General features: G+C 35.1%; 1 protein-coding gene across 3 annotated transcripts in view; it reads right to left on the bottom strand.

The window, feature by feature from the left end:
* SLX4 (SLX4 structure-specific endonuclease subunit) overlaps positions 1 to 18933 on the bottom strand; it is a 49302-nt gene extending 30369 nt beyond the window's left edge. The window contains exons 1-7 of one of the 3 annotated variants that reach the window (XM_051967733.1): positions 18837 to 18933; positions 11999 to 12799; positions 8402 to 8626; positions 7132 to 7318; positions 6516 to 6731; positions 460 to 662; positions 2 to 315 (exon numbers count right to left, since the gene is read on the bottom strand). In XM_051967733.1, coding sequence (XP_051823693.1) covers positions 2 to 315; positions 460 to 662; positions 6516 to 6731; positions 7132 to 7318; positions 8402 to 8626; positions 11999 to 12356 — 1503 coding nt within the window. In that variant the 5' untranslated portion in view covers positions 12357 to 12799; positions 18837 to 18933. Of the gene's footprint in view, position 1; positions 316 to 459; positions 663 to 6515; positions 6732 to 7131; positions 7319 to 8401; positions 8627 to 11998; positions 12800 to 18824 lie in introns of all 3 variants that reach the window. The other 2 variants (XM_051967735.1, XM_051967734.1) reach the window with 2 other exon arrangements.
* Between the last annotated feature and the right edge of the window lie 342 nt (positions 18934 to 19275).

Genomic DNA, 19275 nt, shown 5'->3' with positions numbered 1-19275 from the left:
CCTTTGGAGGTTTCCAAGGTAAAATAGGAGGATCTAATCCTTTAGCATAAAAAGATTCCAGAGGCCAAGCTCCTGTCAAGGAGCTGCCCTTCCACAGAATGCCTTGTTGCTCCTCAGGCTGCAGCAGACACCAATGTGCTTTGCCCATCTCTTCTTTCAAAATTTTGCTCAGTGGAAGTGTTGGAGTGCTAGATAACTCTAATTCCTCTGTGAGTAGAATAGCAACTCGATCCTGTATCTGTTGAAGGTAAGTCTTTGAATCTTGAACTAACAATGGAGGGGGGGAAACAAGTTTTCTTTTGCGACCTTTCTTCTCTAAAGATAAACAGAAAATAATTTGGATCAGTAATGAAATGAATCTACTGACACTGAAACCTGTACAGCAACAAATTCTGAATAAATGAAATGAAAAAAGACCTAGAGTCTTTTATGTGTCAATGTAGCACTACTCCCATGTACCTGCTCCTGGCCTTATGTTGTTTGGAACCACATTTCCAAGATTATCGTTTGTCACAGCATTTGATTCCTCCATCAGAGAATGGGACATTGCCATTGCAACAAGCAGATCTTCTGACACAGCCTCTGTCCTGGATATCTTCCGCCTTTTTTGTGGTTTCTTTTCCTTGGTTGACCCTTTTCTCTTTGATTCACCAGTTGGCTTGCTGAAAACAATGAGCCATAAAAGAAGAGGTAATAAGGATTAGAGTAAATGAACTATTTGATAAAATTTAATCCAAATTTTAGAAGGCAGCAAAGCCTATTCTTTTAGGGAAAAGAAGTCAAATGTCAAAACAGTAACTGTTGTTTGACAACAACAAAAATTGAATTGTTTTATTTAATTCTTTAAACAACATCTGAAACATGTTTTTGCTGTACTATTACTTTTTTTATACTCCCACTTTGCCCAAGATTCTAAAATCTCAAGGAAAAGAAAAATGATATTTCTTAACACTAAGTAAACATTTTATGTTAGTAAAGAATATTCTATGTTTAAGGTTACTGGTCTCAACCCAGGTTTTTTTAAAATTTTCTTTTTTTCAACTAACATTTCTTTTCCTTTTCCCTTTCCCCACTATAAACTTGGAGGGGTGAAAAAAAAACAAAACCCAAACAAACTTTCCAACAAATATGCATAATCAAGCAAAACAAACTTCTACCCTCATCAAGTCTAAAAAATATCTTATTCTGCACCTTGAGTCCATTACCTAATCAGACCTGTGGAAAAGTGATTGGTCATTATAAAGATCAGAGTTAAATCTATCAAAGTTGTTGTTATTGTCTAATTGTTTTCCTGGATTTCATCACTTCATTGTGTATCACTTTATCCAAGTATTTCCAGGCTTCTTTGAAATCATCACTTTCATCTTTTTGTTGTTGTTGTTGTTAAAAAAAAAAAAAAGCAGCATAATGATAATTCCATTACATTCCAAAACTACAATTTGTTTTGCCATTTCCTAATTGATGGACATCCCCATCAATTTCTAGACTTTTGCCATTACAGAAAGAGGTGCTGTTAATATTTTTACATATTTGGGTCTCTTTCCTTTCTCTGATATATTTGGGTTTTGATATCCATTAGTATCAATGCATCAAAGATATCAAGCTGAACCAATCCAGAGTTCTACTAATAAAAATCTAATTAATTATTAATTAGTGAGACTTTTCTCACAGCCCTTCCAACATTTGTCATTTTCCTTCTTGCTCAACTTTGCCAATATGATGAGTGTGAGATGGACTTTCAGAGTTGATTTAAGTGTGCATTTCTCTAATTATAAGTGATTTAGGACATTTTTTCCATATAGATATTGATAGCTTGGATTTTTTTCTTTTGAAAACTGCCTGTTCTTTGTCTTTGACCATTTATCAGTGGGAGAATATCAGCCTACCTTTTGAATAAACACAGTTAAGGATGATTTATAGTAATTCTATATCAAATGAGATGTGATCATATCTAGATTTCAGTTTAGAATTATAGATACACATAACAGCCCAATTCTTGCTTTTCCTATATTCAATCAATTATGCTCTACAGAAAATTCTGATGCTTCTTTGGAGAACTCCTTCATGGATAAGTAAGAAAGGATTCCTTTCTGCATGCAGATGTACTTAATACCCTCCCAGGCCCAATGAAAATTACTTCGAATAACTGTATTATAGACTTCCTGCCAAAATCCAAAATTTTTCATCAGATCAAATAATAACCAAAAAATATAAGATAATTTCTTTTATTCCAGAACTTTGCAAAAAAAAAAAAATTAGTCTGAGCCTTCCTCTCTCAGAAAATCAACCACCAAATCAATAAGACAAACATAGAATGTATGGCTCTATGTCCAAAGATAACAAGACTTGAGGGCTCCCAAGAAAGTCTCAGTGTCTAGAATTGTCAAAAAGTTTCAAGATAATGAATGTGCCCACCTTTTTTCTTCTCCCCAACTTACCATGAGGAGCCTCAGACTCAGGGGCTCACAGGTTCGTAAGAGTGTGCCCTGAGATGCTATAAAAGGTGATGAAAATCTAGTCCTTGGAACCTCAAAGATTTAGGAAGGTTTAATTCAGGGAGTATAGGTAGGCACAGGAACCCAGACCAAGGGCAACTCTAAAACAAAGGGCAATCATTCTTCGACAAGTACAGCAGAGACTGAAGTCTGGCTACAGTACAAAGCCCCAATTCAAGAACTAAAGCTAGAGTGTTCATTTAAACAAGAAAACAAAACACAAAACAGTATAAAACACTATTGTGGACATAAGATGCAAAAGAAAAAATGGTTGTCCCAAGAATTATATGAATACTTAGAGGAAATGAAGCAAAAGATCAAAAAATGAAATTAAAGCTTTGGAAGAAAGAATTAAAAGGAAATAAGCAGGTTAAAAGAAAAAGTGGCCCTTTCCTAAGAAAAGGACTCCCTGAAAACTAGAAGAGATCAAACAGAAATCAATTACTCCACATACAAAGAAATGTTAGAACAAAATTAAAAGATTAAAAAAAAGGACAGCATAATATATCTGATATCAAAAACAAATGACTTGGAAAATAGGTCAAGGAGAGAATTTAAAAATCATCAGACTTCCTGAAAGCCATTATTTAAAAATAAATAAATAAAAAAGACTAGGTATCATATCTCTGCTATCATATAGGCAAAGTGAAAAAAGAATCCAAAGATTACTTCCTGAAAGAAACATCAAAAGGAAAAGGTTCAAGAATATGATAGCTAAAATTTACAATTTCCACAAAACTCTAGACAAAACCTCTGCAAAACAAAATTTAGACTTCTATACAGAAAGGAGTATAAGTACTATGGACCAAGTCAAGATTACTGAGAACTAGAGGAAATCTTAGAATATGTGAATTCCAAAAGGGAAAAGATGTAGCTTTATAACCAAAAATAATTTACCATTTAAAAAATATATTTTGTTTTTCCTAATTACATGTAAAACAATTTTAATATTTGTTTTTAAAACTCTGAATTCTAGATCTTCTCCCTTCCTCCTTCCCCCCCAAGAAGGTACATGTGAAATTATGCAAAACATATCCATAAAATTCATTCTGCAAAAGAAAGCTTAGATTCCCCCCAAAAAAACACTTAAGAAAAATAAAGTAAAAAAAAAACAACAAAAAAACAAAACAAAATAAAAACAAACAATTCAGACAGAATCAGTTCTTTTCCCAAGTTTAAATAGTATTTTTCAGCATAAGTCCTTCAGAGTAATTTTGGACCATTGTATTGCTGAGAATAACAAAGTCAAGAAATAATTTATCTTGTAAAATCAAGAATAATCTTAAAGGGGGGAAATGGACCTTTAATGAAATAGAAGACTTTGGAACTTTGAAATACAAACAAAAAGTTCAGAGAAACTAAGAAAGGGGAATTTAACTGAACAATTGGAAGAAGGTGTATGATGATGTAATACTAATATTCTAATAGCTGAATAAGACATAAGCAACTATTCAGACTTTAATATCTTCAAAAGGTAATGAGGAAGTTAAATGAGAAAACTAAGGAGGTGGAATGGTTCTGTTTTGAGCCTCTGAAGGGGGGGGGAGGGGAAATGGGAGGGTAAAGAAGGAATGCACTAGTACAGAAAAGAAGAGCAAGACAGTAGAACTTGGTAATTTCCCTTAATTATGATGGGAGATAAAACCAATGTGCACACTTAGAGGAAAGAGTGCAGGAATGGGTATAAGTATTATTCTTATCTGACTGAAACAGACAAAAGGAGAAGTGATAACCACAAGGTGCAAAGGCATATTTTTACTTTTTTTTCATTTCTTTCTTTTTGTTAATAATAGGGAGGGGCTGTATCAGTAAAGCCTAAAAAAAAAAGAGGATCACTGAAACATTTTTTTTAAATGCATAGTTCAGACGTAAGCACAAATGATTAGGAAACATTCAAAAGTGACAAGTAGAAGTATACGTTTTTTAACTTCTGAAAATATGAAATAAGAGATGAAGATTCAGTTAAAAACAGAGTCTTCCTTATATGTTGTGATACATACATAGAAAAACTCTTTTTTTGGTGTTTAAGTTCAGAATAAAATATAAAATTTAAAAAATTATTTTAAATAACTGGATTTAAAGCTTTCAAGCTAGTACTCCCTATACCTAAACTTAGTAACATTGGAGCATAATTCATGGGATTTTCTGACTGAAGAGGTTTAGAATTTAGAATTGTTTTGGGGGTGTCAAATCCCAAAACCACTTTCACTACAATGAATTAGTCATTAAGCATTCTGTATGGCTGATGTGAATGTTTTTGAGCTCTCTAGATTGGGTGGATGAGAGAGTCTCTGGTCTATATCTCTGGAGTCTGGGGTGACTTTCAAAAATCCCCTGGATCACCTTGAAAGATCCTGGGGAAGTTCTATGTACCCTAAATCCAATGAAAATCCTCTAAGCCAATCAGAAACGTCAAAGGTGACCTGGAAACTCCCTGCCTACTTATTTTGGGTGTCCTATTCAAAAATTACCCTGTTGAAAGATGCAGAAGGAAGCAAATAGGCTAAGAAACTATAACCTATATATAAAATGCAATCTATAGCTGTGGAATTCTTCTCCAGAGTATATAACTACCAACTAGATGGCATAGAGGATAAAATATCAAGCCTGAAGTCAGGAAAATTCATCCTCTTGAGTTAAAATATGACCTTGGACATACTTTCTAATTGTGTGACCCTGGGCAAGTCACTTAATCCAGTTTGCCTTGGTTTCTTCATCTATAAAATGAGTTGGAGAAGGAAATGGCAAACCACTCTAGCATCTTTGCCAAGAGAACTCTAAAAGAGGTCACAAAGAATCAGACATAACTAAAATGATTAAGTAATAACAACAAATAACTGTACCCTTACTGGAATATACAATAAAAAGTATAATGTTCCTTCAAAGACATGAAAATTAATAGTTTTTTTAATTGATAATGAAGCATTACACACACACACACACACACACACACACACACACACACACACTTTTTATTCTTTTTTGTATTTTAAAAAATGGGACATTTTTATCTGTGAGACAGTTTAGGTGTTCTCTTATTAAATAAAAGGATGACTTAGATAAAAACTAAAATGAGCAATATAGGCAAGCCCATTCAAACCTGCTTCTTAAAAAAATCATTCTTTATTGGTGTTGGCAGGGGCTAGACATCATTTTTATCAATACCAATATATTGGTGGATAGAAAAGGTCAAGTGCCTTTGGTTCCTTATCCCCTACAACCAATTTTCCCTGATTTTTGTTTGACCTTTCACAGGAAAAAATTCTCAAATAAAAATAATTCTAGGAAGATTTAGCTATATTAACCACTGAGACCTAATGATAAACAGGATACAATAGGGAGAAACCCTTACCCTGTTCTCAGGTTTAGTGGCCCCCTACTCCAGAAAACAGAACTTATTTTCCTAACTGTAATCAAACTATACTATGCTAGCAATAAAGCATTTAATTCATGCAAATATCTTTTTAAACGGTTCCAAAATTCTATTTAAAACTGAAGAGCTTGGGAGTTATTGACACATCTGGTTGCTCTGTGATTTTGATAATTTGCCTAGTATTAATAGATGTGAAAGAATGGTTGTTTCTGTTGATGGTAAACTTTTTATTTTAACAGATAAAGCTGAAAACCCCATGAATTATTTGTAATTTACAGACAACTATATAATTAGAGAAATTCTCATAAGAGTGCCTATCATACCTTTACAAAGGGCCACCATTAAACCATTCCAGATAAATGATTATTCTAATATCAAAATCCTCAAGAGAAAGAAAATCTATAATATGCTATTTGCTTATTATGAACAAAACTTATCCTCTCCTCAATTCCTTTACTCTTCAGTAGGAATTATCTATCAACTTAATACTTTAACAGGAGAAGGAGGGAAGGGATAGGGTGTTTGGTTGGTTGGTTTCTCAAAAAATATGAAAAGCCTATAAAATAACAAACCACACTTCCAGTTGTAAAAAAACAAAGGACAACATCACTGCAATACTGAACTTCTTCACTATTCCTCTGACTCACCTTGATGCTGATGGGAAGCACTCATTGGATTGAAATGTCTGCATTCTGACCGCCTGGACCAGTTGCTGAGGAGACACTTCCATCTTAACCGCACACTGTTTCAAATGACTATTTCTGCTTTTTGAAGTAGTGAATGGCTTGCCGCAGATTGGGCACTCTGGGATCTTAGGTGTAATAGAGGCAGGTTCCAATGACTTCTCTGACTCATCTAAGCATCTACAGAAGAAAATCCCAAATAAAAAATTCCTTTATAAAATGGTATATTATGCCAACGATTTACATACGCCATGGGTCAATTAGTCATGAAAACATTTCACAACAAACAGCATAGAAAATATGTGCCTAGTTATAGTTTCTGCACAATTAGTATTTTTGGATTAAGTCCTTTGGATTAAGAAGCACACAGCAAGTATGTGAGGAAAAGGTTGGGAAAGGGAAAGCAGAGTTTCAATCATTGATGTTTTTATTCTTTTCAGCAAAAAAGTACAATAATTATTATTATAAAACTTCTAAGATTAACATCATAGCAAAAAACTCATTTTAATTCTAAACAACACTGATGTGATCATTAAACTAGATGGTGACCTAGCGATGCAACAATATAAGCTGGACTAACCTGTTAACATGTTGTTCCCTTCGAGTGGCATTCATGGCTGAGAGATCTTTCTGACAAATCTGGCAAAAAAACAAACCTTCCTGTTCCAGACTCTCTGAATTCTGGGGGGTCTCCTGACCAAATTCCTGCTGCAAAGCCAAAGCCAGAGCTGCATCACTCTCTGTCAGAGAAAGCCCTGGCATGTTTCCTAGGGGAGAAAAAACATAAATCTTCTTAAAGGGAAAATTTCTTCCTGGAAATTTATGTTTTAAAATCATGGCATAATAAAGCAGGAGGGACCTTGGAAATAATTTAGTCCAACCTTTCATTTCTAAAAGATTTTCCTGGAGGAAAAAGAAAAAAAATTTTCTTCATTGGTCAGAATACTCACTGAAGAACATTAGAATCCAACATTAAGTTCACTGACTAAATTTCTTATGAGTTAGATAAGATATTTCACAAAATAATAAATAGCTCAATCTTGGTCCCAACTTAAAGAAGAGGAAACATATTACCCTCCTCTTAGTACAAAAGTATGGTATTAAAGATGTAAAAATGATGGATATACTGACAAAGATTACTATAATTATTAAGGAGGAGGGATGTGTGTGCAAGCTAAAAATAAATTTGATATAACTAAAAAAAAAAAAAAACTGAAGAAAAAAATGCTAAATGGCTCCCTCTCACTTCAAATATTATCAAATGATAGGCCAGTGAGTATCTTCAAGTAGAAAAGAATCTATATACACCAAACCAAATCACTAGGAAACTTGGCTATTGAATATTAAGGTTCCAATTTTCTAAGGCCTGCCAAGAATTTAGTGAGGGCAAAAATATGACAACTAAAGCACTTGCTTTTATTTTCCCTATTTTGGCTGAAAGGTAATCCATCAGATACCATATTTACTGGGTTGCTGAGAGGGAGGTAACTTTTCTCCAAATCTACTTTTTTCCCTTGAATCTCAAACTTTAATATTATAAAATGTTTACATCTCAGTCACAAAGAACAGAACTTTGAATCTACTTGGGCAAATGCTGAAGTTCTTCCCTTATTTAAAAGACAAAAAAATATGATTGATGTCTAGTAGCCAAGGACATCTTCTGTATGATGTATACATCAATTCAGCAATTTCTCTTTGTAGTTCCCCTTTGTATTCTGTGAATGGATTCACACTGCCTAGGATGTAAAGAAGAATGAAGACTTGCTCAAAGAGCTTGAGAAATAATGTTAGGAATCCTACTTCCTATTTCCTAGTTATAACCTCTTGGCTCTTTCCAAAAGATACCTTACCATTATTCAGTGTATCCTCTTCCTGAATGGATTTTGGGACATTTTCTTTAAATATACTTTCTACTGAACAACCTTCAGGAGCATGTTTCAATCTCTCTGGATCTGCTCTCTTGAACTGCTGCATTTTTTGCAACACCAGCTCTGCTGTCCGAGGTTTGGAGACACTTGGTAACAGAGCACTCAAAGAGTGTGATGCTGATTGAGAAGAGTCCTCTGGAACACCTACTGACAAAGGAAAAAATATCTAAAATCCATTCACCTTATGCAAAGTAATACAATCCTATTCTAAAATACAAGATGAAACAGTCTGTTTTAAATAATGGTCTTCACTGACATATTCTCTGATTCTTAAGTCTGAATAGGATTTTTATTGTCAAAGGATTTGAAGATTTACTCAAAGACTGTATTGATATTAACAAAGCCTTTTCATTTCTAGAGTTCCTTTCCTCCACAGATGGCAAACTATATCATGACACTACCTAAACTTCATGACATTAATATATGAGAAGTTAAAAAAACAACAGCAGTAAAAACAAACAAACAAACAAAAAAACAGACACTTATCTAAGAACAATAAAGGTTAGAGGCCTTTACTCCTTGTGCTCTATTCTAAGAATGCTACAACTCTAATTTCCTAGTTATATATGATTACATGTGTACACATGCCTGGATACCAAAGGCATCATGATAAGAGAAAAATTACAGAATGGGAAGATATATAAAGTCAAAATCAAGAATAAGGGGGATGTTTAGGGATTTCTAAAAAACATGATGTCCTGGAAACATTCATTTGACATGGTAGAAACACTTCCTCTAGCCTAAATATATTGTTGTACTACACTATTTGAAAATAAATTAGAGACGTTATGTTAAAAAAAAAAAAAGCTTATCTTCATAAATACATAACTTCCAAGTAGATGTGACATTTTTGAATATAATATTACAACAGCAGCAGAAAGTCTAGAACAAGAAGATTCTCAAAGATAAAATTTATATGAAGCAACATTATTAGCAGTAGTAATTAAAGTTATAGTACTTTGAATGCAATGTTAAAAAAACAGGAGTTTCCTAAAGCACTACCTTATACTTATCAGATTGGCTAATATGAAAGAAAAGGAAGATGATAAATGAGGGAGGGGACATAGAAAAATGGAGCACTAATGCATTGTTGGTGGAGTTGTGAACTGATCCAACCATTTAACAATTAAGAACTATGCCCAAAGGACTATAAAACTGTGCACATGTTTTGACCCAGCAATACTACTATTAGTTTATGCCCAAAAAAATGGGGGAAAAAAGGGAAAAGGATATATATGTACAAAATATTTATAACAGTTCTTTTTGTGGTGACAAAAAATTAAAAACTGAAGGGATGTCCATCAACTGGAGAATGGCTAAACAAATTGTGTTTCATGACTGTGATGATACTATTGTGGTATAAGAAATAATGAGCAATTAATGAAAAAAAGGAAAATGCAGTACCAGATTTTGTTATTCAATAAAACAATAATTATCGAAGATATATGGCTAGGAAAGGTAGATAAGTAGAACAGATAGATATACAATATCCAGTAGCAAATGATTATAGCCAATTTGTGTTTGAAAAATGTAAAATTTTAAGCTTTTGAGATAAGAATTCATTATTTGGTAAAAAAAAAAAAAAAATTGTTGAGAAAGCTAGAAACCACTGTGGCAGAAATTGGGCATAGAACAATATTTTACACCATTTACCATGATAAGGTCAAAATGAATACATATAAGAAAATTAGAATATCATGGAAAATGTTACTTATCAAACTTATGGATAGAAGAACAATTTATGAATAGACAAGAGACAGACAGCATTGTAAGGTATAAAATGGATCAATTACATTACATTGAAAAAATTTTTTACAATTAGAACCAATATAGCCAAAGATTAGAAGGAAAACAGAAAATTGGGAGAAAATTTTTATAGACAATTTCTCAAATAAAGATCTTATTTCTCAATTATATGAAGAACTCTGTCAAATCTACAAGAATATGAGTTACTCCCCAAATGATAAATGGTCAAAGGATATGAATATGCAGTTTTTTGATGAAGAAACAAAATTACATGTAGTCAAATTTAAAAATTCTCTAAATCATTATTTGAAAAATGCAAATTAAAACAACTTCAAGATAAGTATCTTATACCTACCAGATTAATTAAAATGATAGAAGGGGAAAATGACAAATGTTGGAGGGGATATGAAAAAAATGGAATATTAACTCACTATTAGTGGATCTGTGAACTAATCCAATCATTTTGAAGTAGAATTATGCCCAAAGAACTATAAAACTTTGTATATCCTTTGATCCAGAAATATCACCATTGGGTCTATTTCTCAAGAAGTTCAGGGAAAAAGGAAAAGAATAGCAGCTCTCTTTGTGATGGCAAAGAACTGGAAATTGAGGGGATACCTATCAACTGGAGAATGGCTAAATAAGTTGTGGTATATGATTATGATATCACACGACTGTCCTATGAGAAATGATAAGCTGGTTGAGTTTAGAAAAACATGGAAAGGCTTGTATGAAATAATGAGGAGTGAAATAATCAGAACCAAGAGAATGTTGTGTAGAGTAACAGCGATATTGTTCTAAGAACAATTATGAATGACTAAATCATTTTGATTATTATAAATACTTAAATCAACTACAAAAGACTTATGAAGGAAAATGTTATTCACATGATAAACAGAAATATGCACAGTATGGTTTTGTGCACATACACACATTTATATATGCATATACACAGAGACACATTTGTGTTCAATGGTAGACTTCTCTAGGGTAGTGTTATGAGAGAAGGAGAAAGGGAAAAAAATAAAAAGTATACAACAAAGAACCAAAAAAAAACTTTGAAAGTAGAGAAAAGCAGAGTAGTTTTGAAAACAATGTACAGTGCATATGTTTTTCAAAAAAAGTAAACAATGTGAAATGGAAATTCAGTTTTATATTGAATACTCTTTTTATGTTGTACTGTGTACATGGAAATGTTTTCTTTTTTGTCTTTTTGTTTTTAAGTTGAAAATAAAATTTTTTAAAATTACCAAAAAAAAAAGAAAGAAAGAAAGAAAGAAAGAAATGATGAGCAGGATACTTTCAGAAAAGCCTGGAAATACAAAAACTGGTGACAACAGAAGGAAGCAGAACCAAAGCACACTGTACACAGTAACAGCAATATTATATAATGATCAACTGTGAATGATGTAGCTATCATCAGCAATATAAAGATCTAAGATAATTCTGAAAAAATGATGATGAAAAATCATCTCTAGAGGAAGAACTGATGGGCATATGAATGCATATCAAAGCATATTTTTTTTACTTTTATTTTTTGGTCTGTTTTCTTTTATAACATAAAAAAATGTGTTTTTCATGACTCCAATATATAATCTATATGAAATTGCTTGCCTTCTCAATGGGGATGAGGAGGAGGGAATAAGAAAAATAATTTGGAATTCAACATTTAAAAAAACAAAAAACAAATATTAGGATTATTTTTATATGTAAGTGGAAAAATTAAATGTTAAAATCAGAGAGGAAAAAAACCCAGAAATTTAATTTGGCTACCTGTCCAGTTTTTTGGTTGACTTGGTTGTGGCACAGACTCTTTTTGAGCAGCTGCAAGCACATCTTCCTCTCTTTTTGAAGTGGGAGCCACTCTACTTTGATGGGAAGGGTCTTCATATTTTCCTTCATTCCCTGGTGCCAGACCTCTCTTGCCCAGCTCCGTTTTCTTTTCTGTGGAGTCATGGCTGACTTTGGTCTTAGTTGAAAGCTTGGTCCTTTTCAATTTGCTTTTTGTTTGAATGCTACTAGCCTCCTTCTGAGTCCTTGTTTCTCCTAGGCCTTCTTTGGCCCCTTTCTTCCTCACTCTCCGAAGAAGTTTGGAGCATAGCTCATTAAAATCATCATCCGACTCATCCATCAACTGGTTTTTTTCTTTAACACATTCAGATTGATATCCAGAGGAGAAGCAGTATATCCATGCATAGAGGAGAATTTGAGCAAAATTGTAAGTATAAATCTATTTAAAACTAGGATTTGTCTTTTTTTTTTTTTTTTTTTTTTTGTGCCTCTGCTTATTCCACCAGGACACTTTCACAGTATGTATATCTATGTTTTAATGAGAGCAAAATATATTTCTTTGCTTTCCACAGTAGTTTAAAACATTTCTCTTCAGTCTGGTCTCTTTAGTTAAATACAATCTTTTAGGCATCCCTCTGTAAAAATTCACAGTTTTGAAGAATTTCTTGTTTTTCAACATGAACTTCTAAAGCAGAGTATGTACCTACTTGGAATTCAGGTGATAATCTAAAATCTTCATAGTAGTGAAAAAAGCTTGGTTAATTATGGAGAGTACTTCAGCATCTGTAGGAAACAAAACAGCGAAACTGAGAAGTTTTGTCACTTTATGCCATTCTTTTCAAACAAGGATAGAAGCTTGAGGGGGAGGCAGAGTCTTCATAGAAGCAATATATGTTTCCAAACACAGGTACTGCCAATGGAATGTTACAATTAGCACTAACAACAAAACTACAACTGGAAAGCAGGCTGGCAAAAATCTGGTTTGGATTAACATTTCATACCATATACTACAATAAGCTCCAAATGGATTGTTAAGACCTTGATATAAAATAAACTAGAAAGGCAGAAAAGAAGATACCTTTTACAACTATGGACAGGGGAAGAATTCTTGACCAAAAATGGAATATAGAGGATCACAGTGGACAAAACAATTAGGATTATATAAAAATGAAAAAATTTTTGTAGAAACAAAATCAATGCAGTTAAACATGGAAGGGAAACGCGTGGAAGAAAATAGTTGATGATAAAGATCTGTTATGCAAAATCAAGGAAATAAATATGAATATACATGAACAAGAGCCATTCCTGATAGTCAAAGGATATAAATGGGCATTTGTCAAAAGAAGAAAGGCAAACAATCAAATGAAAAATCATTAATTATAAGAAATCACTATACAAATCACTAATCATAAGGAAAATGTAAATTAAAATAATTTAAAAATTCTATTTCACACTCATCAGATTGGCAAAGATGACAAAAATGGAAAATGTTAGAGATGTGAAAAGGTAGGCATATTAACATCCTGTTAGTGACCAGTAAAACTGGTCATTCTGGAAAGCAATTTGGAAATACACACCTAAAGTCACTAAACTGATCTAGTTGCCTTATTAAACAAATGTTAAAACAAAACTCAAAGGAAAATTGGGTTATTTTTATCTTTATAGCTCCAGAAACCAAAACAGTATAAGGGCACATATTAAATTACTGTTTGTTGAACTGAGTTAACTGAATTAAATTAGCAAATTTCTTTAGCATCGATACCTTCACATAGCAACAAAACTTGGCTCAAAAACATTGAATTTAAGTGCTAACTTAAAAGGCACAACAATGTCTTAATAGACAACCCACTGGCCTTTTCTCAAAATTCATTCTTCTTGACTTCGCTGTTGCCTTTGACACAGGCTCTCCTTGCTAGTCGCTTTCTAGGTTTTCAGGACACTGCTCCCTCCTGGTTCTTTTCCTAATAATCAAACCATTTCTTCTCAGTCTCTATTGCTGAATCCTCAGGATCCAGGAGAGCCTGTTAACTATGGATGTCTCAGAGGGCTCTGTTCTAGCCATCTTCTCTTTTCCTCCTTATATATGTCACTTAATGATCTTAACAGCTCCCATGGATTTAATCATCTATGCTGATGATTTTCAAATCTACTTATCCTGCCCTAATATCTTAAACTCAAACACATCCAAATCTGAATTCATCTAAACCTTTCTCCTTTCCAAACTTTCTGATTATCATGAGGACTCCATCATCCTCTCAGTCCCTCAGGCTCTCAACCCAATTCTCATCTTCCATTGTTATTATCTCTTAGCCATATTAAATCCAAAGCCTGTCAATTTATTTTTGCAGCATCTCCAGAATAAAACCTCTTTTCTCTGCTACTGTTACCATCCTGATGTAAGCCTCCCTTATACTACACCTACCCTATTATAATAACCTGTTGACTTGCTAACCTGCCACGTTTCTCCCTACTACAACCTATATTCTATTTAGCTGCCAAATTAACTTTCCTAATGACCAAATCCAATCATGTCACTGCATTACACTCCAGTGGCTCTTTATCATTTCCATAATTAAATATAAAATTAATTCCCTGTTGATGTTCAAAGCCTTTCATAACCGATTGCTCTTCCTGCTCTCAAGTATATATCCTTTTTGGACCTATATGTGCAAAAATGTTTGTGGCAGCCCTTTTTGTAGTGGCTAGATGCTGGAAAATGAATGGATGCCCATCAATTGGAGAATGGCTGGGTAAATTGTGGTATATGAATGTTGTGGAATATTATTGTTCTGTAAGAAATGACCGGCAAGATGATTACAGAGAGGCTTGGAGATATTTACATGAACTGATGCTAAGTGAAATGAGCAGAACCAGGAGATCATTATACAATTCAACAACAATACTATATGAAGATCAATTCTAATGGAAGTGGCTCTCTTCTACAATGAGAGGATCCAATTCAGTTCCAATCGATCAGTAATGAACAGAACCAGCTACATCCAGCAAAAGAACACTGGGAAATGAGTATGGACCACAACATAGCATTTCCACTCTTTCTGTTAATGTTTGCTTGCATTTTTGTTTTTCTTCCCAGGTTATTTTTACCTTCTTTCTAAATCTGATTTTTCTTGTGTAGCAAGACAACTGTATAAATATGTATACATATTTTTTTTTAGTTTATTTTTTCTGATTACTTTCTCTTTTTTTAATTTAATTTAATTTTATAATAACTTTTTATTGACAGAACCCATGCGAGGGTAATTTTTTACAACATTATCCCTTGCACTCACTTCTGTTCTGATTTTCCCCTCCCTCCCTCTACCCACTGGCAAGCAATCCTATATATGTTAAATATGTTGCAGTATATTCTAGATACAATATATGTATGTAGAACCGAATAGTTCTCTTGTTGCACAGGGAGAATTGGATTCAGAAGGTAAAAATAACACAGGAAGAAAAAACAAAAATGCAAATAGTTTACATTCATTTCCCAGTGTTCTTTCTTTGGGTTAGCTCTTTCTGTCCATCATTGATCAACTGAAATTGAGTTAGATCTCTTTGTCAAAGAAATCCACTTCCATCAGAATACATCTTCATACAGTATTGTTGTTGAAGTATATAATGATCTCCTTGTTCTGCTCATTTCACTTAGCATCAGTCCATGTAGGTCTCTCCAAGCCTCTCTGTATTCATCATGCTGGTCATTTCTTACAGAACAATAATATTCCATAACATTCATATACCACAATTTACCCAACCATTCTCCAATTGATGGGCATCTATTCAATTTCCAGTTTCTAGCCACTACAAACAAGGCTGCCACAAACATTTTGGCACATACAGGTCCCTTTCCCTTCTGTAGTATTTCTTTGGGATATAAGCCCAGTAGTAACACTGCTGGATCAAAGGGTATGCACAGTTTGATAACTTTTTGGGCATAATTCCAGATTGCTCTCCAGAATGGTTGGATTCATTCACAACTCCACCAACAATGCATCAATGTCCCAGTTTTCCCACATCCCCTCCAACATTCATCATTATTTTTTCCTGTCATCTTAGCCAATCTGACAGGTGTGTAGTGGTATCTCAGAGTTGTCTTAATGTGCATTTCTCTGTTCAATAGTGATTTGGAACACTTTTCCCATATATTATATTTAACATATTTAAACATATTTAACATGTATGGAACTACCTGCCATCTAGGAGAGGGGGTGAAGGGAAGGAGGGGGGGGGGGAATTGGAACAGAAGTTTTTGCAAAGGTTAATGTTGAAAAATTACCCATGTGTAATGTTTTGTCAATAAAAAGCTATAATTACACAGACACACACACACACACACACACACCCTTTTTTTCTTACACTTTATAATCCACTGATCTTCTCCACACACATCCCCTCCAAAATAGACACACACACACACACACACATATTTCTTTACACTGACACATAGCTTTCTTATTGTTTCATAAACAAGCCATTTCACCTCTCAGCTCCAAGTATTTTAATTAATTATAGCCCAAAACTAAAATTCTTTCTCCTCTCATTTCTATCTCCTAGCTTCTGTGACTTCCTTTAAGTACCAGCTAAAATCTCACCTGTCCAGGATGCCTGTCCCAATCCCTCTTCATTCTAATGTCTTCTCTCTGTTGATTATTTCCTATTTAACCTGTATGTAGCTTGTTTCTATATAACTGTTTGCATGTTGTTTCCCTATTAGATTGTGAGCTCAAGAACAGTCTTTTGAATTTCTTTGCATTTCCAGCACTAAGCACAGTGCCTGGTACATAGCAGATACTTAATAAATAAATGTTCATTAACTGAGTGGCTGACATTTTTTTTAAGAAAAGGAGAAATATTTATGTGTATGACTGAATATAATATCAGCATGTGTGATGATCAACTATGAAAGACTTAGTTCTTCTCAGCAGTTTAGTGATCCAAAGCAATTCCAATAGATTTTGGACAGAAATTGCTGTCTGCATCTGGAAAAAGAACTCTGGAGACTGAATGTAAATCAATGCTTTGTTCACTTCTTTTTTTCTGTTTTTTTTTTTTTTTTAATCTCTCCCATGGTTTTTCCCTTTTGCTCTGATTTTTCTCTCCCAACATGTTTCATAAAGCAATATGTATTAAAAATATTTTTTAAAAATGCACTCACTTTGAAGTATCAAATTATGAATATAATGGAGATTTGAATTATTTGTTGAAATTAAATTCAACTAGCATTTCTTTTTTTTTTTTTTAATAACTTTTTATTGATAGAACCCATGCCAGGGTAATTTTTTACAGCATTATCCCTTGCACATACTTCTGTTCCGATTTTTCCCCTCCCTCCCTCCACCCCCTCCCCCAGATGGCAAGTAGTCCTTTACATTCAACTAGCATTTCTTATACTGCTATATACAAAGCACTCTGCCATTCTATAGAGATTACAAGAAAGATGACTCTCTCCTATAAGGCTGAAATCTGATGATACAATACACACATACATACAAAAAGAAAATAAAGTGAGGAGGGAGAGTAAAAGAAACATTGAATTTTCTAGCAAATGCTACCTCTTCCCAAAAGCCAAGGCCCAGATCCAGGTAGCTCCTAATGTATTGGAAGAACAGTAAAGAGACATACAATTTAATTCTGGTTATTAGGGAACCTTCCTTAACTCTAGGTCTAAGGACACATCAAGAAGGCAGAGGAAGTAATGAAGGAAGAAAGGAAAGAGGGAAGGAAGAAAGGAGGGAGAGAGGGAGGAAGGTGAGGAAAGAGGGAGGAAGGAGGAAAGAAGGACAGGAAGGGAGAGAAGAAAGGAGGGAGGTAGGGAGGAAGAAAGGAAGCAAAATTGGGAGAGGGCATACAAATGACATAAGAAAAAGACTAGTGGGAGAAAGGACAAGAAAGAGAAAAGACTTTTAATATAAATTTTGCATGCCTCTATATTCCCTTAAACCTGTTGAAATTCTACCCCTTCAGGAAAACTTTCCTTAAACACCACAGGCCTTTGGACACTTAACCTTATTGAAGTCAGGCTGGGTATTCTTTGTATATGTCATCTCATTCTTCGGGTACCCACTATTATTCAGTAAGCCCTTCCCACTCCCACTCTCCCCCACATTCCCCGGGTGCAGGGACATCTCTATAACCCTCTCGGGCTGATCAATAAGGCACAGGAGCACATCTGTCAAATCAATGATCAATGAAAGACATGACACATAGAGTAGAAAGAAAGGGATCGGAGAAGAGGCATTTAGCCCGGTGATCCGAGTCTTCTGCTTATACCTTACAAAGCATGATGTACAGTGAGCAAAAACGGGGGTAGTGGAAGACAGTTCCCCAAACATACAAGTTAGCCTCAAGCTCCCTGGAAGCAGGGCGTGCCAGTGAGTCTCTGACAGGCCCCAAAGCCTCTCAACAGCCTCCTCACACCGGGAACACAGGACCCCTGCGGCTGCCAGTGACAGCACCCATGCACACCGAGAGGACCGGCTGACAGGCCATATTCCGGGGTCGTACCGGGTTCCATTTTCCGAATGCGGCGCTTCAGAGCACCAACTTAACCCCCTGACCCTTCCCCTATTCTCCAACGCCCACACTTCTCAAACCCACACAGGGTCTGGCAGCACAGGGACGTGCCCGGGCGCGCCAGGGGGTCCGCAGGAAGATGTGTGCAGACCCAGGCCACTAGGATAAAGAGAACGGGAAAAAAGGACTGCCCGCCTGCCTAGCAGGGGGCAGGAAGGGGCCCAATGGTCCACGTCACGAGGTCAAGGAGTGACAGCGACTTCTACCACGCAATCTTCCCACCCCGTCGTACCGCTTCTCCTACCCCAAAGGCTCCGGCAACAGAGACTCGCTCCTCCGCCAAGGGCCGTGTCCTCGCCCGCGCAGGCGCAAGCTCACTACCCCAGGCGCACGCGCGCCATTCCCCACCCCCTTGTTGCGGGGCACGTCGGCGCAAGCGCATTCTTGAGGATGACAGGCGTCTCCCATAACCCTTTTCGGAAGCGTCACTGGAGCTAGCTTCGAAGCCGCAGTGCCCAGAGCGAGCCTCCAGAGGTTTGGGGCGGTGGGGAGCCATCGAACGTCTGTGATTTAGAATTAACCCACACATTTTAACTCCTGGAGAAAAAAAAAAGGTGTTAAATGCTAAGGGAAAAGACAAGGTGGGCCAGGGGAGGAAACGGAATTCTTTAATAGGGGAATCCGAGGCTTTTTTTTTTTCTATTAGTCTTTAAGCCCCTGGAGGCCAGCCCCTCCCCCATTCC

This window comes from Antechinus flavipes, chromosome 1, assembly GCF_016432865.1.
Source record: "Antechinus flavipes isolate AdamAnt ecotype Samford, QLD, Australia chromosome 1, AdamAnt_v2, whole genome shotgun sequence".
NCBI lineage: Eukaryota > Metazoa > Chordata > Mammalia > Dasyuromorphia > Dasyuridae > Antechinus > Antechinus flavipes.
The sequence above is the reverse complement of the archived record's forward strand: the minus strand, read 5'-3'. Positions and strand labels throughout refer to the sequence as shown.